This window comes from Zootoca vivipara, chromosome 16 (assembly GCF_965207765.1).
Source record: "Zootoca vivipara chromosome 16, rZooViv2.hap1.1, whole genome shotgun sequence".
Lineage (NCBI taxonomy): Eukaryota > Metazoa > Chordata > Lepidosauria > Squamata > Lacertidae > Zootoca > Zootoca vivipara.
In genome coordinates this window covers 27,512,530-27,537,971 of record NC_142599.1, presented here as the reverse complement: position 1 = coordinate 27,537,971, position 25,442 = coordinate 27,512,530, and the positions used below count along the sequence as shown (strand labels likewise).

Sequence of the window (25,442 nt, the reverse complement as noted above, 5' to 3'; positions counted from 1 at the left end):
ATCCAGCTTTTGTGGTACCCCTGATTTCCAACCTTAGTTGCCTGGGTAACCGGCCATCTGGGATTTTTCCTGGGATTTCCCCCTGGGCTTTGAGCAGCAGCAAAGGCATCTGCAGGGGGTGGGGATGCATTTCACTGTACCGTATATTCCAGCGTATAAGACGGCCCCCAACGTTTCCAGTTAAAATATAGAGTTTGGCATATACTCGCCATATAAGAAATATGACCTGGCGTACAAGACGACCCCCGACTTTTGAGAAGATTTTCCTGGGTTAAAAAGTAGTCTTATACGCAGGAATATACAGCAATTGTTTTTTATTTATTACATTTTTACCTGCTGCTCAAGGTACTTGCGTGGTTTCCCCTCACCCTCAGTTTTCCCCGTAGTAACCTTATGAGGTAGGTTTGGCAAAGAGAGTGCAGCTTCATGACTTGAGTGGCGATTTAGACCTGGGTTTCCCACTTCTGACGCTATGTACACTGCACACTGCCCCTTTCTTGCCTGGCCTGGAGGCTCTGATCCTATGGAACTCTTCTGGGGTCAGTCTTGTCTCTTGGGAGGTTCAGCGTCTGCAATGGTTCAACCTTCCTTCCTTCCTTCCTTCCTTCCTTCCTTCCTTCCTTCCTTCCTTCCTTCCTTCCTTCCTTCCGATCTCTCTCTTACACACAGCTGTAGAGAACCTGGTGGGCTAGAGGGGGAAGCCCCTGGGGACTGCCCCTGCCCTGCAGGTCAGAGTTTCCCCACCTCTGGTCTTCGTGAAATATCCACACCAAGATTAGAAGTCAAATGCTGTCACTTCACTTAGAACCCTGTCTCTGCCTCTCCTATTCACCAGATTCAGGTGAGGCAGAGGAAGCACTGAGGTGGTAGGCTAGAGGCAGTCATGCATTGACAGAGGACCCAACAACTGGTTTTATTTAACTTTACTGAGTTTTTTATTGGATTCATATCCTTCTCTCACCCCTCATTTAATCCCCACAACAACCTTGTGAGGTGGGGTTGGGCTGGGAGGCAGTGACTGGCCCAAGATCGCCCAACGAGCTTTGTGGTCAAGGGTGGATTCGAACCCTGCTCTCCCAAGTCATAGCCCAACACTGACTCTAGGTGGTGGTGGGTTGTTTGTTCAGAGAGATGGTGCCAAGTGAGAGGGTCTGGCCCCTCCCCAAAGGGTTGCCTTTCCCATGGGTGTGTTTGTAGATCCAGCTTTGGCACTGGAGTGCCAAAGAGCACCCATAGCATTGACCATGCTATTCACCGCTTGGCAGCTGTTGTGCCATTGGCGACCTCTTCCTGGGCAGGGGTCGCTTGGCATTGGTTCTCACTGCTCAGTTAACCTCCAGACTAGGTTAGAATCAGAGGTCACCTAGTGCATGAAACCTGCTCCTGCAATATCTTGATCACAGGACTTCTTTGGAAGACTGCTCGGAAATGCCTGCGAGCCCAAAATATGACTGACTGGACCAGCCATAGTTCTAGTTACAGGTAGCTAGCCATGTTGGTCTGCCGTAGTCGAAACAAAATAAAAAAATTCCTTCCAGTAGCACCTTAGAGACCAACTCAGTTTGTCATTGGTATGAGCTTTCGTGTGCATGCACACTTCTTCAGATACTTCTTCAAATGCATGCACACGAAAGCTCATACCAATGACAAACTGAGTTGGTCTCTAAGGTGCTACTGGAAGGAATTTTTTTTATTTTGTTTCGACCAGCCAGTTCAGAGACAACCGCTCTGGCTCCTGCTCCGTTTCTACTCCCGATTCAAAGTCATCCCGGGGCCTTGCTTGCTGAACAGGGGGGCTTCTGCTCATCTACGTTCCCTCTCTAGCCATTTGCCATTTCCACGCTTTGATAGGCAAAGGTACTCTCCACATGCTCATTGTGGTTTCTCATGCCGCAGGGGTGTGGAGAGGACGCCTCCGGTCCAGCTGGCAGGTCTTCAGGCCCCTCTGCAAACAGCGGAGGAAGCAAAGTGCCTCTTTGCAGCTAAGAGCTCCCTTAATAGCTGAGTGCCCTTGAGAGCTGACTCCCTCCGCTGGCAGTTTAAGAATTCCCCTTTGAACCCCCGGCAAAGATGCCTGCCAGCCTCTCCCCTTTGTGGCTGCAGGGTTGTGGGGCTTGCGCAGGGACTTTTCTCATCCGCAAAGGGGTCTGGGAAAAAAAATCACCTTCCACCCTACAAGTTCCCCTCTTGATCCCAGAGGAGTATGGTGTTGCTGGCAGTCTGCACATGCTCAGGTGATCACTTTACAGATGCCCGTGAGCAGTCCTGGAGGGACAAGATTTTGCTGTTGGCAGTTGGACTCCATCCAGCTTCCTGTCCCTTGATGTCCAATCCCTCTTCTTGTTCTTGCCATGCTCTGGTTCCCTCCAGCTTCCAGTTCACCCCCCCATTTTCCCAGGCCTTAATGGGTGATGAATAATTCATTGCTGCCCCTTTTCCCGCAAAGTCTCTCTGGGAAAAGGGGGGGAGGTAGGATATTCGCATCTCAGCGATGACCTACATTTTGATTTTCTTTCTGCATCTCTCTCCGCTCCCCCTTTGCAGAGGGTGAGCAACCAAGGTGGGGTGGGGGAGAGAGATTGGGGAATTCACTTCAGGCCCACCCAGCCACTCCCTCTGCAGCATTGTGCTGGGGAAGAAGGCGCCGGGGGTGAACGGCTGCGCCTCCAAAGAAGGTCCTTGCTTCCTAAGGTCCTAGTGAAAAAGGAGCCTGAGCAAAGACCTGAAATGTTTATGCTGCTACAGTGGCTCATACCTCCCACTGGGGGCCTGTTCTTTCTCCACCACCACCTTCAAGATACCCCTGCATCTTCTCCAGTTGGCCTAGAGACTGGATGATGTTTAATACCCCACAGCTTAAGAGCACATCGTGTGGCACATATATTTGGGCCGGGCACATGGTTAGAGCCTCCCTTGCAGGACCTCCATGATGTGAAGCCAGCTGCTTTTGGACTACAACTCCCATCATCCCTAGCTAGCAAGACCACTGGTAAGGGGTGATTGGAATTGTAGTCCAAAAGCAGCTGGACACCCATGCTAGCGAAGCACTACTCTAACCACACCACCACACTGTCTTTCCAAGGAGGAAGGAACTGGAAACCAGGCAGGGACCAACTCCAGCCGTGCCAAAATACAGGGATAAAGAAGACAGATGGGGTGTTACACAAATGGAGCGCAGTTTCTTCCTGTCCCCTTAAATAGACCGGGGGGGGGGCATTTTGGCGCCCATTCACCCTTCTTGTGTGCTAGCTATGCTGTGGGTGCTCTGTTGAATGCAGGAACAAAATGGGTGGCCTATGCCTCCACAGGGCTTACAGGCTATCTCAGCCACCCTCAGTCTAGTGTTTTGGGTTGCAACCCCCATCTACCAGCCCCGACCGTTGGCCAGCCATGCTAACTGAGACAGCATTCGAAAACATTTGGAGGGTGCGGAGTTGGAGAAGCTGGTTGTCTGAGAGATGGGGAGGAAGAGTGGTGATTGGGAGGGGATGTTCAGGTACCTTTCGAGGTGCAATAAATGGGGGGGGGCTAGTGAGAGTTTGATGAAGGAGGAAGCCAGCATGTCTGTGGGTTGGCTGCTGATTGAGGGAGGCAAGGAGAGCGCATTGCCTGTAGTCCGTTAAGGCCGGCCTGCGTGTCATGCACCTTTGCTTCGGATTCAGCCAGTAGGTCAGGCATCCCCAAACTGCGGCCCTCCAGATGTTTTGGCCTACAACTCCCATGATCCCTAGCCTAGCTAACAGGACCAGTGGTTGGGGAAGATGGGAATTGTAGTCCAAAACATCTGGAGGGCTGGAGTTTGGGGATGCCTGCAGTAGGTTGTGGCTGAGCCAGGGCGAAGGAAGGCCCTCTGGGAGCCAGGATTCCTGGGTTTTTGTCTCCAGCTATGAAAACAGAAGAACCCAGCATGGTAGGAGGAGGCGATGGGTCTTCAAGGAGGCTCTCTCCAATCCTGATCCATGCCAGGCTTCTCTGGAAGGGGTCAGGGCTCTGTCCACTGATCAATACTTGGAGCAAGCGGGCTGTGGGGGATGGGGAGGTTGGGCCAGCTTTGTGTATGAGCAGGCTTAGGCAGGCAGGTGCCAGGAGCCATCTGCAGAGCTGCACAGGCATGAAATATGCATGACTCTCCCCCGCCCCAGCCAAGCGGCCTGCTCCGTGCATGGCACATTTTGACTTCTCTCCTAGCTGGGGCTTATTCTCTGCCTGCAGCAGAATTGGGTGGGGGAACAGAGGGCACTGCTTGAGGGTGCAAACGGTCAGGCCCAGGAGGTGGCGCTAGGAGTGGAGAAGGCAGGAATTGGTGCCTGAACGGTACGGCAAAATTGATGGGTTGGGGGGTGGCAGCAAAGAAGGGGCTGTGCCATTTTCCAAGCTGCAAAATGCCCCTCTCCAGGTCTGTGGGGGGAGGCAGTCATTTGAGGAGTTGTCCCCCTTCCTATTTAAAAAAAAAACGTGCCACAGATTGAAATCCAGCACAGCATGGAGAGGGCTGGATCAGGGCAATTCTCCCCGATACTCTCACTTTCTACTTCCATGCTAGGTGTTCACTTTGGAATAGCCACATTTTCTTTGGCACATCTATACCAAGTCATTGTCCCACATTTCTTCCAAGTTCCCTCCACCTTTTGTTTGCCTGGAAGGGGGGGGGACACCCTGACATTTAAATTTTATATGTTTTTATCATATATTTGGTGGTAAACGAATCTGATATTTTTCCTGAATTGTGGTATATAAATATTTTTGTAAATAAAATAATTTTTGCTGTTGTTGCAAAGATGCCTTCCTTTCCCCTTTTTCCCAGAAGTGTTCAGGGCCATGTTGGGAAGGGGAACTGCTAATTCCTTGGAGCCCCTTCTCTGTTACCTTTACTGGTTGGCACCGTTTTATCACCCCATTTATTTTTATTGATCTTTTAATTTGTGCTAAAGTGCTTTCAGCCATTTATATATTTTTTTAAAAATGCACGTAATAACACTTAAAATGAAAGGGTGGCATGGTACTAATATGAATTTTTAAAGAAAAAAATCTTTCCTTTTTTCCAATCACATAGCATTTTAGCAACTTGCCTTCTCCCCCAATTGAAGTACTTCTCGTTTAAAAAAATTCACCCAGAGCTCTGTTATGTTACTCTTCATATTTGCTCAAAATGGCAAAAAGTATTTTTAAAAGCAAGCTGTTCTGCGCTGTCACCTCTTGCAACCGCCTGCTATCAGAGAGAGCCAGAAGACAAAAGTGATCTGAGGGGGGGGAAGGCAGGTAAAATGTGAGCTAATCAAAAGCTGAAAAGGAGGCTTCCAGTCTCTGCAAGTCAAACATAAAACGGTCCAAGCAGGAAGGTCCACCTCACAGAGTCAGTCGCAGAACTTGAGGTGTCAAGTAAGTTAGCTAAATGTATCAAATCTATAAAATTTTCAGCTAGCATTTTTTAAAAAAGCCGATCGAGATGCCAGGAAACATTTATTTCAGATCAAATGGATTGATGACTTTGAAGAAAGATTCTTCCGCAAGAAATTTGGACTTGGAAATAGCAGCTTCCCTCGGGAGTAGCCAGCCTGTGGGGACCCTCTAGGTCAGGGGTCAGCAAACTTTATCAGCAGGGGGCGGGTCCACTGTCCCTCAGACCTTGTGGGGGGCCAGACTATATTTTGAAAAAAAATATGAATGAATTCCTATGCCCCACAAATAACCCAGAGATGCATTTTAAATAAAAGGACACATTTACTCATGTAAAAACACCAGGCAGGCCCCACAAATAACCCAGAAATGCATTTTAAATAAAAGAACACATTCTACTCATGTAAAAACATGCTGATTCCCAGACCGTCCACGGGCCAGATTTAGAAGGTGATTGGGCCGCATCTGGCCCCCGGGCCTTAGTTTGGGGACCCTGCTCTAGGTGATGTTGTTAGACTCCCATCACCATCTCTAACCGTTGGACCTGCTGGCTGCCGGGAGCCTGACAGTGTTTGGATGGCACCAGCAGTGATGTCAAGTGCGAAAACCTCCACAGAAAATCTTTCGAAATAGAACATTTCCCGGTGCTTCATTTTTCCACAGAAAATGTTCCGTTTCAAAAGTTCATTAACAGCACTGAATGGATGTCAGTGGCAAATACAAGCTTGGCAGTTTCAAAAATTTTAGCTTTGTTTACTAAACACAGGTAAAACGAAAATGCTACATTATAGACTGTTCTGTTATGGCAGCAGAGAGTTTTCCAAAGCAAGCTAAGAAACTTTCTGATACAAATTAACCCGTGTAAATTATCCTCATTTGCAAAGGACAGAAATCCATTTCCCAACACATCACTGGCTACCTGTTCCTCATTTCCAGTATGTTTGAATTTTAAAGGGATACGTTATAAACTAATACTTGGGTGGTATTTTACTTCCTGAAGAGCAAGTTGGATATAATCATATAATGGTATACCAGTGCTAGAGATGCAACTCTGGTCATCATCCTAGCGTTTTATAATGCCTTTTGGACTTGTCCAGACCTCACAAATTTATTGGATCTCTACAACAAGTGACATTGGGGGGGGGGGAGAAACATGTTGCCCATAGATCTATTTGTCAGCCTTCTACAGGTAAAACTCGGAAAATTAGAATATTGTCGAAAAGTGCATTTATTTCAGTAATGCAACTTAAAAGGTGAAACCAATATATGAGATAGATGCATGACATGCAAAGCAAGATATGTCAAGCCTTTATTTGTTGTAATTGTAATTATTTGTCGTTAGGCGGGTCATTTATAAATGGAATGTAATTAATGAAATGTAATAGCGATGTTTCTTTTTGTATTATTGTAGCTATTTGTTTTATTACTGTGGAATTTCCAAAAGAAAGCATTTGTAAAAATTAAAATAAAAATAAAAAAATAATAAGTTGCATTACTGAAATAAATGCACTTTTTGACGATATTCTAATTTTCTGAGTTTCACCTGTATGTAATTTATATGCGATGGACAAAATATGAGAGATCTTCAGGGGGGTCTTTGTTCGTGGAGTCCCCTGCAGCTCAGACACATGTCTCGCACCCAGGAGGACCCAGGTGCTCAGTGTTGCATGCCTGATTCTGTGGAAGTCCTGACTGAGAGGAGACAAGCCCACAGCCTGTGGTTGGAAGGCCCTTGGCCACAGGACCTTTCCTATTTCAGCAGGCATTTTAAGGACGCTTTCTGCTTTTATTATTAATCCTAATTGATCTCCTCCATTGTATGCTTTTAAGTTTTTGTGTGCACTGCTTAAAAACTATAGTAATTAAGGGGTATATAAATAGCTTTAAATATAAATAATGAAATACTCCAAGTCATGCATTTATTAACAGCAGTTGGATTGGTTGGAGGTGAAGAAAGATTTAAAAACCCACCCATGATTGATAAATGGCGCATGAAGATATGGAACTGAGTTTGTGTGGTCAGTTGCACCAGTGTGGGTAAGGGTAAGAGAGGGCAGACAACAAATTGGCCTTTTTATACAGAAATTGAATAAAAGAGGCTTGAGCACCATCAGGGAATCACAAATAAGCACCATTCCAAATTTAACAATGGATTAAAAAGAAGATTAGCTGAGAGGAAATGGCTGCTCAGGTGCCATGCTCACTTGTGCATAGAAAACATGGCAGGATGTGCATGCCGGGAGAGTGCATTGCTGTCAGTCATGTTCCTGCAACTCAACTTGTGGCCTATAGCAGAAGTTGGGTTGTGCTGCCAGGAGCCACCGCTGCCTAGAAGCCGCCAGACAAGGGTACCTTCAAAATGGGTGTATCTCATCTAAACTCTGAAGTGGTACATTCTACCACTTCTGACGTCTCCTTGAATGGCATGAGCTGATGGTGCCCCCCTGCATGTGTTTCCTGGTCGGCCAATCCCACTGAGTTCCGCCGCTCAGATAGCAGCCTTTGCAGGACCAAAGCAAAGCCACAGGAGCAGTGTTTGGCCCTGTAAGGTAGCCAATGCACACATGCTGCCGCCTCGCTTGCTGCGTGAGTCAGCCCATTAGCAGAGGAAACTGCAGAGGAGGTGGCTGGCAGAGGTGGGGTGAGAACTAACAGGTTCCTGGGTTCTCAGGGATGGGGAAGGTGGCAGGTTCTAGCATCCCTTGAGAACTCAGGAACTCATCCAGCCCTTTAGAAAGGGGAGGCTGGTGCCAGGGATGGGTGGAAAGGGATGGGTGCTGTTTGGTTTGGGGAGGGCAGTGTGGAGATGAGCCCTCCCCTCCAGCAGTGCCTCTCCATCCTTCCCTGCCCGCTGGCATCTCGGTTGCCCCTGCCAGTGCGCCGCCTTCTTCCCCTCCAGGTTTGGTTGCTGACAATTTCTGAGATAATCAAGGAGGCTGACACATATAGATGGGTGGCAAAGCAGAGGGGGACAGATGGCCTTGAAGGCCGCCTTTGTCGCTCAGAGGAACAGCTCAGTGGAGAGGCTGGCAGGTCATCGCCCCCTGCACAACCCCCTTCTCCTGCCAGCTCATGGGAGGGCACAGTCACCGGTATGTGGGGAGTAGGTTTCTCAAGGAGGGTCCTTTCCCTAACAGTCTTAATGAACCTCAGGCAGAGAGAGTTTTGCAGCCGTTGTTGACTTCAGAGGTGCTCAAAAACAGCCTTCTATTGCCCCCCCCCACCTTGCCAGGCCTCTTCCTAACCTCCTGCAGGCCCAGAAAAGGGGAAGGCCTTTGCACCTCTCTCTGCCTCCATCACCTCTGTTTCCTTCCCAGTTTGCTGCTTGCAGCACACTCTGGAACTGAAGTGAAATTTCACATCAGTTGGGGATTGGGTGAACCGTCAGGACTTTGGTTTTTGAACATTTTTAGTCTTTTTGTAGTTGTTCTTTGATGGGGAAGGGCAGGGCACTTCTGCCTCCCTTTAACCCAATTGCCTGCTTTTTTTGCCTGTTTTTGTTTCTGTTTTCTTTACTTGGTTGCTTTGGTTTCCTAAGTACGAAAGAAGTTGTTTTGAATGTGCTTGAATTCTGATGAAACAGATTAGAATTTGGAGGAAATGTTTCCTCAACTTGCACCCACAAGTGTTTTCTCCACAACTTCCCAGAAACCTCGTGATTTCCACCAGGAGAAGCTGCAAAGAAGGTTTTTCCCTTTGCTGGTAGACGTTGGCTGGGGCAAAGAGGTGACTTTACTTCTGATAGGTGTGTGTGTGTGTCACCTCTTGGAGGTTTGGCCTACGCAGGCTGCTACATGCTCCCCCCCCCCCCCGGTTCAATCTCATATAACCTGCACCATTTAAACACCTCTGTAGCTGAAGGAGAGTAAAGCTCCTATTCCATTTTACTCATTGCTGGAGTTGAGAAGAGAGACCAAAGTCTCCCTAGTTAGTCTAGGGCAGTGGTTCTCAAATGGTGGTCTGTGGACCCCAGGGGTTCCATGGCACCATTCACATAACAAAAACTCCCATAGATATACCAGAATTTTCAAAAGTAGGGGATGCATGGCTTGGCTTTTGAAAAACAGGGGGTCTGCAGTACTTAACTAAGTGGGAACCATTGGCCCAGAGGATGCGGGGGAGGCAATCAGCCTTGCAAATAAGCCCAGCCGAGTTACTTCTTTGCTTGCTGCAGATGAATGGAAGCCCTTTCTTCACAACCAACTCGCCTCTTTGCAGGCATGTTAAACAATAAAGTGAAAGCTCTCCTCTCTTTCCTGTTCTGTGGGCACTTGAGTCTAATGGAGGAAGCAGGTTGTTTCAGGGGAAGTCGGCTCACGATTGAGGTCATAGAAGTTGTCTTATGCAGAGGGCAGAGGAAATCAGGACCTTGGAGAGCTCCCAGTGAGCCCTGCTGGCAGGAAGAAGATTCCGCTCTTTCAGGCAGCAGGAGCCAACTGGCCAGGCCTGTGATGGGGTTGGCGCCGTCTCCTCTGAGGACCTGGATGGACTGTGGATGGGACCTTGCCAGACTTTATGGTCCTTGATGCCTGTGAGGCTGGAAATACGGAGGCCAATGCAGGGGGGTTGATGGTGGCAGGGCTGCGTCCTGGCAGCTAGGACCCCCAAATTGGCTACTGATGATTCCCACTCCCAAGGCTCCATGGTCGAGGGTCACAATGGACTGACAGAGGTCAGGCAGAGCGACTCCCCTCCCCTCCACTGACCTGCATGGTTTCCAGGCTAGTCATGGAGGGAGGGAGGGACTTCCTTGGCTCTGCAACTGGCATGGGCTGGAGGAGGAGGAGGGAGAGCAGGAAGCAAGGTGGACTCAACCCCAGGTGCAGCGCAGCGATGGGGGTCCAAATCTCTTCCAGTGCTTCTTTTTTTCCCTGTGAAAGATTTCCAGCTCCGTAAGCCCATTCCAATAGGATGCCAGCCGGACATACAATGTTAGGAAATCTTGGGCATTTTCAATGTGGGGTTTTTTGTTTAGCTTTGTTTACTAAATACAAGTGAAACAAACTTGCAAGATTAGATCACTCTCCAGGGCACCAGGGAATTTTCTGGGGCAGATTGCACTGTGCAATTTAAGACTAATTTCATAATTTCCCCAGAAATCGCATGCATCTGCCAGGTCTTACAGGAAAAGAGAAAGCTCTTCAAGGCCCAACTGGGGAAGGTCTCCCTGGAATCTTTTCTTCAAGGGCAGCTGGACTAGGGCAATGGGGGTGAGGACTTCACAGTGTTGCCCAATGTTAGAAACTGAGATATATAAGCTACTTGTCAAATGGCACCTTAAACTTGGGTTACGGTCTCCACAATGGAATGTCTAGGGCGCCTTTTTTTGGCGGTGCGATATTTATTGTTCTTCATTTTGTTTATATACTGGTTGATAGTTTAAAGAAAAAAGTCTCAACATGGTTTATAATACATTAAAACATCAAATAAAACAATCCAGAGTAGAACAAATTCAGGCTTCAAAGGAAATATTTCAGATCCTTCTCTAAGTGACATTTGCTTTCCCCATATTTATTTACCCACTTAATTTATAGAGCTGCCCCATAGCAGAAGTAATCTCAGAAGCTAGTGCCGTGTAGTGGTTAGAGGTCAGACCTGGGAGATCAGGGTTAAAATCCCTGTCCAGTCATAAAGCTCACTGGGTGACTAGTCATAGCTTCTTAACCCACCTCACAGGGTTGTTGCCATGTATTCCTTGGAGAAAAAGGTGGGATACAAATGCAATAAATAAGTTCTTCTGCTTGCCTGCTTAAGAAAGCAGGAAGTGCCAGCCAGATGAAGATGTCAGTTGCCAACCTGGCACCCAGAGCTCTCCACACAGTTAGATATGCACCAGTAGCAAAACACACCTGGCGCCTGAGGAATTTCCCCTACACCTCACCCATGTGCCATTGGCTGTGCTCCTCTGGAAAGCCCCTCCTCTCCAAGAAACCTGGCTCTCTAAGCTGCGGTGTCCATATATTCCTCGGTTTCCTTTAGCTCAGGGGTCAGCAAACTTTTTCAGCAGGGGGCTGGTCCACTGTCCCACAGACTCTGTGGCGGGGGGGGGGGGTCAGACTATATTTTGAAAGAAAGAAAAAATGAACGAATTCCTATGCCCCACAAATAACCCAGAGATGCATTTTAAATAAAAGGGCACATTCTACTCATGTAAAAACACGCTGGTTCCCGGACAGTCCGTGGGCCGGATTTAGAAGGCGATTGGGCCAGATCCAGCCCCCGGGCCTTAGGTTGCCTACCCATGCTTTAGCTGCTGCTGCTGCTCTACTTGCGTTGCGTTAGCCCACAGGTTGGCTGGGACTGATAGGCATTGTAGTCTGAAACATCAGGATGGCACCGTGTTGGTGAAGGCTGCTTTAGGTGGCTGTTGATCACAAACCTTTTTCAGAAGCCATTGTGAATGCACGGTTGATATGTGCTTAATCACGGGGCTGGAAGCAGCCCTGCTGCATGCGGGAGGGGGGGGGAGCTGTATAACCATAATTCATTTCTTGTTTTCAGTATTTCCAACAAAAATCTAAAGCACATTGGTTACAAACGATCTAAGCCATGATGCTAGGATAATGATCAGATGATTGGGGGGGGGTTAAAAAGGGTTTTAGATTTGCATTTGCCAGGTACACGAGAGCCTTCCTGCCACCCGCCACCTCATCTGCCACACCTCTGGGTACCAGAATTTGGATCCCTGGGGGCTACCCTCCCAGGCCTATCTTTGGCCCCCAACATCCTGGGAGCATGATAGGCTTGAGCCATTTCTTTAGAGAGGAACTCCACACATAAACACAGTTCCTGCTTCTGTTGGCTTACTAGCTGGTTGTTGGAAGCCGAGGTAGTGGGGCAAGCTTCCAGTCTACACTGGTCCGCCAGGCTAGAGGTTACAACATGATGTCTGTCAAGGCCATGTCCTGAGCTGCTCTGAGGACCGAGTGAGGCTGGCTAGTTAAACTGGGGTCCCACCGCCTGTTTAGATTTTCAGCTTTAGACCCCCACCACCCAACTCGCTTGTTGTAGTCCTTCTGCCTACCTGGTCAAACAACCCACCTCTGTTCCCTCTTGTTCCAGAGGATGTGAGGTGCTGAGGAGGCCAGTGGAAGCCAGCCACGCAGTTAGCTTGGCAGGATTCCTGGAATGGCAGAGGGGTGTGCCTGGTGCATCTTTAGGCAGCTCTGGGGAGCCTGTTGAGGCCCTCCAGCTCCCACCATCATCCTTGAACATTGGCCAGACTGGCTACTGGGAGTTAGCAGTCCATCCACCAGCATCTGGGGGGGGGGGCTTCCCAGGTTCCCCTGGCCTGCTCTGGGGGCTGGCTCCTTTCTCCCCATGAGACACTCAGGGATGGTGGTAAAGGCAGCTGTTTATTCCAGAGCAGACAAAGGTGTCAGCTTGATGGAGAGGCGTTGGGGGGGGGTCCTGGCCAGGAGAACCAGAAAGGCAGCCTGAGCGTTTGTATGTGAGGAGGAGCCAGGCTTGAGGGGTGATGGATGGCCCTGCTGGAGCCCATGCCTCAAGGAGGGCTGAGGGGAGGGCTGGGTGGCCAGGAAACGAATGGGCCTGTCTCAGCCCTTATCCCTCCCTGTCCTTCATCCCTAACCCGTTCCCCCGCCACCAACCTTGTTTTTGCGGCAGAGACGGGCAGGGGACATGAAGGGGCTATCCTGGTGGGGCATGTGGGCATTGCAGGTGGAGGTGGAGGTCACAGGAGGGTGCCAGAATGGGGGCTTCCATGGTCTATCCCCAGCAGTTAGGTGCTCAGGGTCTGAGCTATGCTTCTTCCCATATAGTACTGAGATTTCCATTCCCCAGATATTGATTGCTTCAGCGGAGAGGGCAGATAAGACCCAAAATATGAGCATTGATAGCTCCCTATATTCCAAATTGATGTCTATGTCCCCCCCAGACTCGCATCAAAGGTGCCCCGCCCCAGGTTAAAAGCCAATAAAGATCCTTCCTTCACTCCCAGGTGCGAGAGAGCTGGATGATGGCACATGTTCCAGCACACTCATCACCATACCTTTTGTGTTACATGTTAAGCAGCTGTGCTCTGGTGAAAGCAAGCCAAGTTGAGCCCTGCCCAGAGCAGCTTCTGAGCAGTCCGAGGGACCTCTAGTTTCGTCCCAGAAGCTCTGCCTTTTGCACCGGCAGGTGAAGGATCCCAGAGGCTGCACTGGACCTTCCTCTCTGACTTTTCTCTTTCTTCCTCTTTCCAGCTGGGACGACATACATTTTTGGGAAGGGCGGGGCGCTGATCACCTACACGTGGCCTCCCAATGACCGCCCCAGCACACGGGCCGACCGCCTGGCCGTGGGTTTCAGCACGCACCAGAAGAACGCCATCCTGGTGCGGGTGGACAGTGCCTCTGGCCTCGGGGACTACCTGCAACTCCACATAGTAAGGATGGCAGAGGGGCTGGGCTGGGCTGGGAGAGGGAGGGGGGGTTGATGGGGGGGATCCAGGTGGTGGCGGGGCCCTGATTTTTCAAATGAACTCTGGATTCAAAACTGGTGCAAATGACACAAATCCTGGGGAACTGGGTTGTGAGGTGAGAAGAGTGGTTGTCCAGTTTCAAACGTATGTTTTCCCAGACACTCACAGGGGGCCAAACAGAACACATCTCCCCATGCCCACCCCTTCCAGCTCCTGAATAGCTGCTGGATATATATATATATATATATATATATATATATATATATATATATATAATTTTCTCGTTACGTAATCAATCTGCAGTTCCCTTGACTTCCCTCCCTTCCCCTCCTCTCTGTGGTTACTTATTTTATGTATCTTTTGTTACTGCATATCCAATTCAAGCCTATTTTCTAATTTCCCCTTTTTGTTATTTCTTTCTGCACGTGTTTATGTCAATTCTGCTAATGTTTCAAGTTGTTTACAATACATCTTCAAATAGTCAATAAATTTTCCCCATTCTGTTTTTAAAAGTCTCTCTTCTTGGTTTCTTATTCTTCCGGTAAGTTTCACCATTTCTGCATATTCCATCAATTTTAATTGCCAGTCCTCCTTGGTTGGAACTATTTCTTCTTTCCATCTCTGGGCATAAATCATTTGGGCAGTCACAGGAGCGTACATAAATATTTTATTTTATTTTCTTTGGGTACCTCTCCACCAATTATACCTAAAAGAAAAGCTTCTGGTTTTGTTTTGTTTTTACAAAAGTTATCTACAACATTTCCCCCCCCCCAACTCATTATAAATCATTTCCCAGAAAGTTTCTGATACCTTACATGACCATCACATATGGAAAAATGTGGTGGTCTCTTTACATTTCCAACAGACAACTGGTTCTGACTTACAAATTTTTGCTAATTTACTAGGAATCAGATACCACTTATACATCACTGTCATATGATTTTCTTTTATCGCATAGCACACTGTAAATTTCAAATCCACATTCCACAATCTTTCCAATGCTGCCATTTCAATATTATGTCCTATATCCATTGCCCAGTGCATCACTGATGATTCATCCTTGGTTTGCCATTCTACGGTAATAGCGTTTTAGACCTTACTTTTTGATTATTTAGCAGGTCTTTTTCTAGTTGAGAGGTTTGGTTTGTAGGTCACTAGCTGTTTAAATACACCCCTTTACTCAGCCAAATGGGCCTATTTCATGAGGAGATTTGGCAGGGGCCGAGGCCTGAGGGTGGGTTGCCACTTCTGGGGTTTGTGAAAATTACCCCACCCCACCCCCGCTGCCCCATTATACATCTTCAACTTTCAGCTTCTTGACGGGCAGTTCTAGATGGTTTCTGAAAGTGTGGACCATGTTGCTCTTTGCCACCTTCGTTTTGGCAGGAGCGAGTGGGGGGCTTGGAACCCCAGTTGCTGAACTGTGTTGCCTTGCACATTGGACTCCAGTTAGATGGAACATTTCAAGGAGAGACCATTTGGGCCCTTCCAAGCTGTTCTCTGTCAACAGACGATGGCTGGCGTTTGTGCATACATACCCCCCTCACACAGGTTCAGCCTTTGCTTGTTTCTGTCCAGACCTGTATCCAAACCAGCCTTTGCATGAGCTCCCTTAGAGTCCCAGTTTTTTTCCTGTGTTCTGGGGTTGTGGGCTAACAATTGATGTGCCTTTCCCACATCACGAGTGGGGCACAACAGACCCCTGGCTCTTAAAAAGAGGTGTCCTGCCCTTTTTTGTTTCTGCCACAGAGATGTGGGCCGTTGCTGTGGTCCTGCCTGTAACTCTGCATGCGCTCAGGCACAGCACCCTCTCCTGCCACTTCTGCATCTCTGGGCTCGGCTCAGCTCAAAACAAGACCGGCCCAGTTTGCACACTGGACAAATAGCCCCGCACCACCACTCTGCATACACTCAGATACCATCTTTGCTTTTGACACTGAACATTCCTTTCAGGTCCCTGACTTCAGGCAAGAAACAAAGAGGGGCTGTTAGGACAGGATTCCCACCCCCATGTTATGCATTGCTGTTGTTGTTTAAAATATATTATTCTTTAAAAATAATAATGGGGAGATGTTGATGGGGTGTATTTGGGTGGGCCTGCACGTTGCAGTGGGGGTGGCCTGCCTCCCTCCCTCTTCTGCTCCCGGGCGATGGAGGCTGGACCCCTTCCGCTTTTCCCTTCTGCCTCCCTCGATCTCTCCAAGCAGGGCAAACTGATTAATTCCTTGCCCTGTGTGAACGCAGCGTCTCAAAACAGGCCGCAGGCACCCAGTCCATCTCTGTGTCGTTCCTATTAATATTTATGCATTAATGGCTGCGCATGATATTGGGAGAGGAGGAGGAAGAGAGCTCGTTACTTAATGAAATACTCATTGCCCGGAGGGGGGAGCAGGATGCAGGAGGCTAATTTCTCCCTTGTGTGCATGGCTGTGGTCGGGCGCCCTGGATGGCGGAGTGCAGAGTCATCCCTCTTGCTCCTTCTCTGAGCTGCCACAGATGCAAATCAACGTTTCGTTGAATAGGTTTGGGTATGCCTTCAGATATATGGTGGCAGCATCTCTTTTCTCCTGTGGGGTGGGGGTTCATTTCCCCCCCTTCGGGGAGACAACATGCCTGGATGAAGTCTGCATGTTGTTTCAGCAGGACAGGCATCCTGCACAGATCCTGGATTTGGGGGAATTCAAGCCAATTGGCAGCCTCCTCCTCACAGACACACACTTCCCTTTTATGTAAGGCTTTGGCTGCAGGTCACCATGAGCCAGGGCTGTTGTGTTTTTTTGTTTGGGAACAAGCAGCATTTGGGTGGAGGCTGCCCCATCAGCTCTCCTTCACCCTTCCCTTGGCTCAACCAGGAAGAACAAAACTGCCATGAAGCTTGGCTACCCATGGTATCCAAATCCAGGGCGTCGTTTGCGACAACCTCAACAAGTTACAAATCTGTCATAGCTGAAGCCTGGGTGTTGTGGGAAACCAAGCGGAATGGCAGCTTCCAAGCTTGTTTCTCTGCATCAGAGAAAGAGAGAAATGGGAGCAACTGAGCAGTGTAAACCACGATAAAACCAGAAACCCTGGCTTATTGGAACATTTAAAGAGAGCCGTGAGGCAGGGGCCTCCGTTGTTCTCTTAGAATGGCAATGGCGCCCACCTGAGAGGTGCCAGAACTGAATTCCGGTCCGTTTGGCTGGAAAAAAAAGCCCTGCTTGCATTTCTTTTGCATGCCTGTCTTGGCCAGAGGCAATCACTTGGGCTGAATCCCTTCTGTATTTGCCCCTTCCCACCTGTCAATTACCTGACACCAGGCATGGAACAAGTGAAGCTATGGATGCCAAGGCTTAGAGCGGGCTCATTATGGTTCCTTTGCAGCTGCAGCTGTAAGTTGGCACTGCTGGAATGCGCTGCCTTTTCCCACCACACTGCTTTTCACGGAAACAGGCACCGTATTCCCGCAGCACCAAATTGAAACACACTCTTAAGCAGGCATCCCCAAACTGCGGCCCTCCAGATGTTTTGGCCTACAACTCCCATGATCCCTAGCTAGCAGGACCAGTGGTCAGGAAAGATGGGAATTGTAGTCCAAAACATCTGGAGAGCCAAAGTTTGGGGATGCCTGCTCTTAAGCCTCAGCAGCTGGGGCTACACCTTCCCTTTGCCTAGTGTCAGGTGACAGGTAGGTGGGTGTGGCTTGGCCAGACAGCCTTGCAGGCAGCAGCATGGTAGGGTGATGCTGCTGCTGTGGTTGGTTGGTCAGTGCAGCGCAAGCTCATTGGCCAGGAGCTCCATGTTGACTCTGCTGGTGCATTTGCACCATGCTGGTCTTGCCACCTGATCCCTCTTCTAGACGTGGCCAGCCAGAGATCAGTAAGCAGCCCCACCCCACCCCACTGTCTGTAACTCCTTGTGGGCCAAATAAAGGAGCAAGCCAAATTGAGCCTGGCATTCCCCATTATTGGTCTACACCCAGAAGCAGGGTCAGCTCTCTGTGCAGAATAAATCGTACCTGTTACTTCTCATGACTTACTTAGAAGTTACAGCTCTGTTAGTTCAGCCTAAGACCGCATTAGCCTTGTTTGTGGCTGCATCACACAGCTGACTCGTGTTCAGGTTTAGACCAGTTACAGTCCCAAGCTGCTTTTCACTGAGATCCGCCATCCCGTGCCTTTCTCTGGAGGTGTGGAGGTGTTAAATCTCCTTCATCAAAAGCAGCGAAAAGTCTTTTGGCACATTAAAGACACAACACATTTATTAGGAACTCATGAAACCTTCTGCCTAGGTAAAATGGTTGGTCCTCAAGAAGGCTCTTTGCATTTTATTTGTTGGTTGCTGTTTTTGTTTAAATGTAGAACTTAGATTTGGCCCGGCTGGATTTCATGCTGTGAATTTCACCCCAGCTTTCCAAGTTGTCCAGGTGATTTTTGAATTGTACTCCTTTTTCCCGAGGTTTTATCCCCTCCTCGTCCTCCCAAGTTTGGTAGGCAGAGAGACAGAGAGAGGGGCTGGTACAGAGTCACAAAGTGAGTTTCATGGCTGGGTAGAGATTTGAACCTGCACCTCCCCCCATCTTAAGTCCGCTGCTCTAACCACTAGGCCGCACTGCTGAGCTGGAGCTGTCAAGCGGGACTTGCCTGGGGGCCAGCTTTGCGTCCATCCCTTTCTCTGCTGGGCAGCACTAAGTACTGAGAGCCGCAGGGTGAGGGAGGGAGTCACTAGGACTCCTGGGTCCTCCAAGATGTGGCCAGCATGAGCGTTTTGGCCCTTTATCCAGTCAGGAAAGCAGGGCATGTAGCATCAAGGTGGCCTACAGGTTGGTGCCCTCACAAGGGCACCCACATCTCCCCAGCTGCCCTGTGGCATGTGCCGAGCGAGGGTGCTGCCACTAATCCTGTCTGGCAGGAGAGCAGGCAGGCTGGCACAGAGAGTGCCCAACGTGTCAAGCAGGCCCCTGGGGCGGCCTCTGCTACACTCTGGCGCCTTCGCCTCATATCCTCATCTTCGTCACGGCCTCGCCAGGCTAACGTGGGCTGACAGCGTAACCTACTGGTGCAGACATGCTGGTGTCTGTTTCTCACACTGCCAGGCTCCTCGGGTCCAAGGTCCTCCCAGGGGGTGCCCAGTGGGTAGTCAGGCAGCTGGGAAAGGGGTGGCAGCAAGAGCCCTGCAGCCGGATCTGACCAAAGGGGGGCCCATTGAGTCTCGTCGGCTAACCAGATGCCTACAGGCTCTCCCCACCTGTAATCCCCAGCAACTGGTCTTTAGAGTTTCGCCGCCTCTCATGCTGGTGGGAGAGCACAGCCTTTGGATAGCAGCCATTGATAGCTTTGTCCCCCATGGATTAGAGCGAGAAAGTGGGTACTCTGAGGCAAGACTCAGAGGGAAGTGGCATTTACTGGTGTTCTAGAGGAAGGGAGCCAGGACTCCTGGGGTTTCACCCCAGGCTTGATCAGATGATTTGGAATCTAGAGTGTTCCAAAGCCCAGGGACCTGGGTTCCCTGTTAATTACCCAGTTGTCATTCCCTGTGGCTGTTCCCCCTATAAAGAGGTCTGCATGTGCATATTTGGGATGATGATGTCCATATATTATCTATCCAAAGAGAAGCAAGCTAAGAGTATTCTAAGATGGACCTAGATTGGAACGATCATGTCTTCTCTCCTCTCTCTCTCTCTCTCTCTCTCTCTCTCTCTCTCTCTCTCACACACACACAGAGAGAGAGGGAGAGACCCCCTGCCTATCCTCCCAGGTGTAGCCATAAAACTGTCATCACATTTGCAAAGTTAAGCAGGGTCTGGTATGGTTTCAAATTAGGGACATTGCTGCATTGCAGGGGGATGAGCTAAATGACCCTCAGGTTCCCTTTCATCTCTACAATTCTGTGATCCTATGATCACCTGTTATACCCCCTGTGACCAGGATTTCATTCTCTCTCTCTCTCTCTCTCTCTCTCTCTCTCTCTCTCTCTCTCTCTCTCTCTCTCCTTCCCTTCCTTGGGGCTTCCCTCCCACTCCTCCTCCCAACTCACATTGCATTAGTCTCTGCCCCTCCCCTGTCCCCCAGCTACACACACACACAGTGCATCTCTGCCAGGCAGGGAGCAGTCCATCTGAGGAATAGTGCAGTTGCAAGCAAGGGGATGCCTTTGGGCAGAGGGGTTTTTTCAGCCACGTTTCTCTTGCACAGCCTTCCCTGTGAGGGGTCTTTTGCAGGGACCACCAAGCCTTGTTCTGTTTCCAGGGTCTGGTGTTCCAAGGTCTATCTTCCCTCTCTCCATGGAGGCTTCGTTTGGTTACCCTGCTGGAGAGGAGTCTTCTTCCTGATTTTCCCTGACCCTCTTTTTCTAACCACCCCTTGTGCTCTCACACAGCCCCAGTTCACTTCAGTGGGTTCTTTGGCAGGGGGTTTGTGGGGCTGGATTATGCCCTATAGGTGGGAATCTGTCCCTGCATGCCAGGTCTGCCTCTGGGATGGGCAGAATATTGAGCTGCAAACATCGCCCTTCGGCTTCCCTTCCCACCGCTAAGTAACCCCAGTTCTCAGGGTCCTTGGAGGGAAGGGCGGGAACTTTCAGCCCAGGTGCCAAGTCACCACCTGCATATTTGGGATTCTCGCAGGCAGGCAAGGAGGCAGGGAGATGCAAGGATGTCCCACCTTCTCTTCCTCCCCCCTTCATCTCTGTTGAGCTGCTTGCAGCTGCCACAGCAGACAAAGCCCCTCTCTGCAGGAGCCCTCAGAGCCTGGGCGATGCGCTTGAGCCGTGACACTTGCACAATGGCGGCTGCCAAGGCACCCCTCTGCGGCTTTGGAGGGGAGACAGCCAGTGCGGCTGATTGGCGGGGGGCGCTGAGCCCATGGGTGTGTGCGTGTTTGTGTATGTGTCTGCATGTGAATGTCCATCTGTGTCATCAGCCACCAGAGCAGCATTTCTGCCTCTCCAGCGCATGGCAACCTGTGCAGCGTGCCGGAGTTGGCATGGACCTGTTTTGTTCTGCACACAAAGAGAAGAGCATTGTGGCGCTATCTGTATATGGTGCACAGAGTTAATTCTTTAACACAGTTCAGGAGGGGGAGGGGGAATTGCAAGCGTCAGGAGACACAGGAAGCTGCCTTTTGCTGAGCCAGACCACTGTACCGTCAAGCTTAGTATTGTCTACTCTGGCTGGCAGCAGCTCTCCAGGGTTTGGGGCAGGGAGTCTTTTCCCCCAGCCCTACCTGGAGGGATTGGGCCTGGGGCCTTCTTCATGCAAGGCAGGAACTCTATCCACCGAGCTGAATGGCCCTCCCCAGATCTGCCCCCCTTAGCACCTTCTCTGCTTTTCTCGCTTTTTCAGTGCTGGCAAAGGGTCTAATCCTGCCTGTATTTTAATGAATAAGGAGGACATGAGGTGTGATGTGTTAATGGGATGTGTGTGCCGGCCTCCTCCCTCCAGCTGTGGGGGTGTGAACACACTTGTACATCTGTGCAGAAACTGAACATTGTCCTGTTGAAAATGTTAGGATTCCTGCACTGCAGACCCTCAGGGTCAGGAGCTTCATTGAGCATCCCCTATAAGGCCCACCTTCTGCCCTCTGTGCTGCCTGTCCTGCCCCTCGGATAGTGGACTGCACCCATTTCTTTTTAACTGCCAGCCTCTTTGACCCCCACCCATCAAAGCTAAAAGGACGGCTCCTGCCAGTTTGCCATGGCTAACAGGTGCGAGGAGAGCTTCATTTGCTCTTAGCAGCGATTGGTAGCCCCCACCCCGCTTGCCCACCCCCTTGGAGGCATTGCCTCTGCACAGCAAGAAGCCCAGCAGGCGGTAGGTTCCCAGCTGGGCCGGGGGGGTCAGGAACCAGCCCTTTGGTGCCTGTGATCATTGTGATTATATCTGTCATCTCATTACTCCGAAGCGCCAAGGGAGGTTCTGCCGCAAATTGCTTCAGCATATCAGCCCATCCACAGGCTCCTGAACTCCTGGCTTAACTGGAACCACTGCCCTGCCCTGGCACAGTCAACAGCGCAGCGGGCCCTTTGGCAGTGTGGGTGGGGAAGGTGTCATTTACGCCCACACTTAGCCCCAACACCTGCTTTGGATCCTATAGCTCAGCAGTGAGAGTAGAGCCTCTGACCACATGCAGAGCATAAAGTTCTGGGCAATGATTACAGCTTAAGTGAGCGTCAAGCGCCTTGGTCTATAGTGCAGTGGAGAGGAAGGGACTTGGAGAGAGGCTCTGTTTGTAGGCCATCTCTTGAGCATGTGGATGGAAGCGTGGATGCTGCTAGGCTTTCCTAGGAGCCCTTTTAACACATAAAGCTCTTCAGTAGCTATGCCCCATCCAGACCGAGTCAAGGTATTCAGGGACAGAAGAGACCGAGAAAATAGGGAGCGACTGTAGAGGTTTAGTGCACACACACACATTCTGGATCTCCTACCTATTGCATGGATCCTTCCTGCCTCTGGCAGTCAGCCCATGCTCAGAGTACTCCTCTCTCTCTTGTTGCTTCTCATATTACAATGAACACTTTCCTCCATCAAGCCAGGTGTAAACTGAGATCCTGGATAGGAGGGAGGACCCTATGTGTGCACCCTTTCCCTAATCAGAGCAGCAGCAGGTGGAGCCTTTGTGAGCTCCTGTTAGCTATGATTCCTGCATTGCAGGGGGTTGGACTAAATGACCCTTTGGTCCCCTTCCGATTCTATAACTTGCCCCCAGCAGCTGTCCATTAAAGCCTCAACCCCCTGCATTGGCTTTCTTCAACCCCCCCCCTTCCGACAACCCTTCTTTCACTCCTTCCTCTGCGTCAATTCCTAGTGAGGGAGCCCAGCCGTGTCCAGGACGGCGGAGCCTAGCCTTGCACTCCAGGGAGATGGATAGGGGGTCACCAAGAGGAAGGAGAACACTCCATTGCGAGAGCGCAGCAGCGACAACATCCACAGACCCTTGTCATGTGCAAAGGCAGGCCGTTTATCATGCCTGCTGATGGGCAGCCAGTGGTTGGGCTTCTGGGCTCATCATGACGTCTCCTGCCCTCCCCCTGGAGGCAGCATTGGCCCATTGTTTCGGCTCCCCCTGGAGGCAGCTGGGATTGGATCCTTGCAATGCAGAGTGAGGTTTAGCAATGCCTCCCTCCTGGCCACCACAAGGGTTTGTGGGCTGAAGACGGGGCAATGTGGGACCACAACACCTTCACCCCAAAGGCAACTCCTTTCTCTTCTTGGTCACAAAGAAGGGAATCCTGACGAGGACCATCACATCCTCTCTGCCAGTCCTGGACTTAGGGATGGATTGAAGCAGTGCTAGTATTGGGGTCAGTTCTGCAGCTCTCTCTGCCGAGTCCCTGCACAGCGCCTCCTCTTTCTGTGCCAGCGGGGCTGCTGTGGGGATGTGATTGGCCCAGCTGTGTGGTCCACATCTCTGACACGTAGAATTGAAGTGGCCAGTGCAGCCACTGCCCCTCAGCCTCCCAGCTATATAAGGAGAGGAGAGAAAGCAGGTGTTCTGTTTGCCTAGGGCAGGGGTGGCCATAACTGTTTTTGGCCCCTGCCAACCCTCTGGGGTGACATACCAGCCACCTCGGGCTTCACACTCATGGGCTTATGCCAGGCACTCAACCGGCACCCATCTGATCCATGCAGGTCAGCCGAGAAAGGGGTTGTTACGGTGCCTTCCCACCCCCACTCCTCTAATGACCAGTCTGAATACCAGCAAAGGGGTGGTTTGCATCCCTATCAGGGCCACTGAGATGGGTGGAGATCTTCAAACCCCTCTTCCTCCGCAAAGAGCCTAGTAGTGCATCAACCACGCTTGTGATGAAACAATACCATGAAAAATAAAAACATATTTAAAACATCTAGGTTAAAATCATGTGCCTATACTTTGATTTACTTTTATTTTTTGCTGCCATAGCCAAAATCTACGGGGGGGGGGGATTAGAGTAGCATCCAAGGTGAAAAAAAGACAAGGAATCCACCCTTTCTTTAATTCGCCTTCATATTGGAGCTGTTAGTCAAGACTAGGCGGGTTACAAGGCCTCATTTTTCACCCTGCGCTTGTCACATGCAGCGCTGTTTCTATTCTGCTGCAGTTTGTCTTCCACCAAAAACTACAATATTTGTCTTGCTGTTTGCTGTGGTTAAGTAACTTACAGAACTAGTTGTGTAGCTCACATTGTCATTATGTTATTCCACCCCATTTATTGCAATGCAAATGAAACATCATGCAAAAGAAACACTTGAATGTGAGCAGCTAGCCCAGGCATTCCCAAACTTCGGCCCTCCAGATGTTTTGGACTACAATTCCCATCTTCCCCAAACACTGGTCCTGTTAGCTAGGGATCATGGGAGTTGTAGGCCAAAACATCTGGAGGGCCGCAGTTTGGGGGTGCCTGAGCTAGCCTGTTCAGACTTACTTTGCAGAAAACCTGTAGAACTCTGTGGGACTTCCTTGCAAGTAAGCATGTATGAATTTGTTCTGGGTGCAAATTAAAACCTTTTAATCCTGCTTGTGGTGCTGTGGGTTAAACCACAGAGCCTAGGGCTTGCCGATCAGAAGCTCGGCGGTTCAAATCCCTGCGACAGGGTGAGCTACCATTGCTCGGTACAGCTCCTGCCAACCTAGCAGTTTGAAAGCACATCAAAGTGCAAGTAGATTAATAGGTACCGTTCCGGCAGGAAGGTAAATGGTGTTTCCGTGTGCTGCTCTGGTTCGCCAGAAGCGGCTTTGTCATGCTGGCCACATGACCTGGAAGCCGTACTCTGGCTCTCTCAGCCAATAACGCGAGATGAGCGCTGCAACCCCAGAGTCTGTCCCGACTGGACCTAATGGTCAGGGGTCCCTTTACCTTTACCTTGATCCTGCTTGTAGGACTAAAGTGCAGGGGGGGGGGTTGTGGGTCCTCTGCTCTGGGCAAATCCTGCATGTCTTCCTCAGTGTTGTTTATTCCAATTTTGTGTGTGTGTGATGGCACGCACTAATCCTGATTCTCACCACAAACTTGGTCATGGAAGGCTTGAAAGTTCATAAAAGAATAAATTGACACTTCCACAGGAGGCAGGGAGGGGGGAAAGATGAGGTGGAATTGCTCCACTTAGTAAATTAATTTTGACTCAGATAATTCTTTGCCTTTGCAAACCTCCAACTATTCATTCCTGCAGCTGCCACGTAATGAAGTAATTGTGGCATTAGGAATTAATAACTGGCAACTGAGTGACATTCTCTCTTTTGTTGCGGGAAGAGGAGTGTTGGTTGAGGGGGGGCATGTATTTCTATTAGAATACTTTCCCCTCTTTGTTCTAAGAATGAATGCACTTAACACTTCGCGCATACCTTTTTAAAATATATATATATATATATATATATCCAGCTTTTGCAAACGGTGGTTTTATTTTGCTGCAGAACATGTCTTGCTCAGGGCCTGCATTTGGGATCCTTCTTATGTCCAACAAACAACGGGAGCAGCTTTTGATTCATTAGTGGTGTTTACCAGTTCACTATCAATCATAACTGCAAAACATGGGTTTTTAGTTTTATTTAGAGAGATTCTGGATTGTGACGTCTCATGAGCAACTTCCAGGGGTTCCAGCAGTTATGGAGGCTTGAAAGAATTGTGTTGCAGCGTCCACCCCAGCCTTGCAAGGAGTCACAGATCA

The 25,442-nt window shown here is 49.8% G+C and overlaps 1 protein-coding gene across 1 annotated transcript in view; it reads left to right on the top strand.

Moving 5' to 3' along the window:
• Positions 1 to 25,442, top strand: part of NRXN2 (neurexin 2) — a 308,880-nt gene that overhangs the window by 214,952 nt on the left and 68,486 nt on the right. The window contains exon 15 of the mRNA XM_088659270.1: positions 13,605 to 13,786. Coding sequence (XP_088515396.1) covers positions 13,605 to 13,786 — 182 coding nt within the window. The remainder of the gene's footprint in view (positions 1 to 13,604; positions 13,787 to 25,442) is intronic.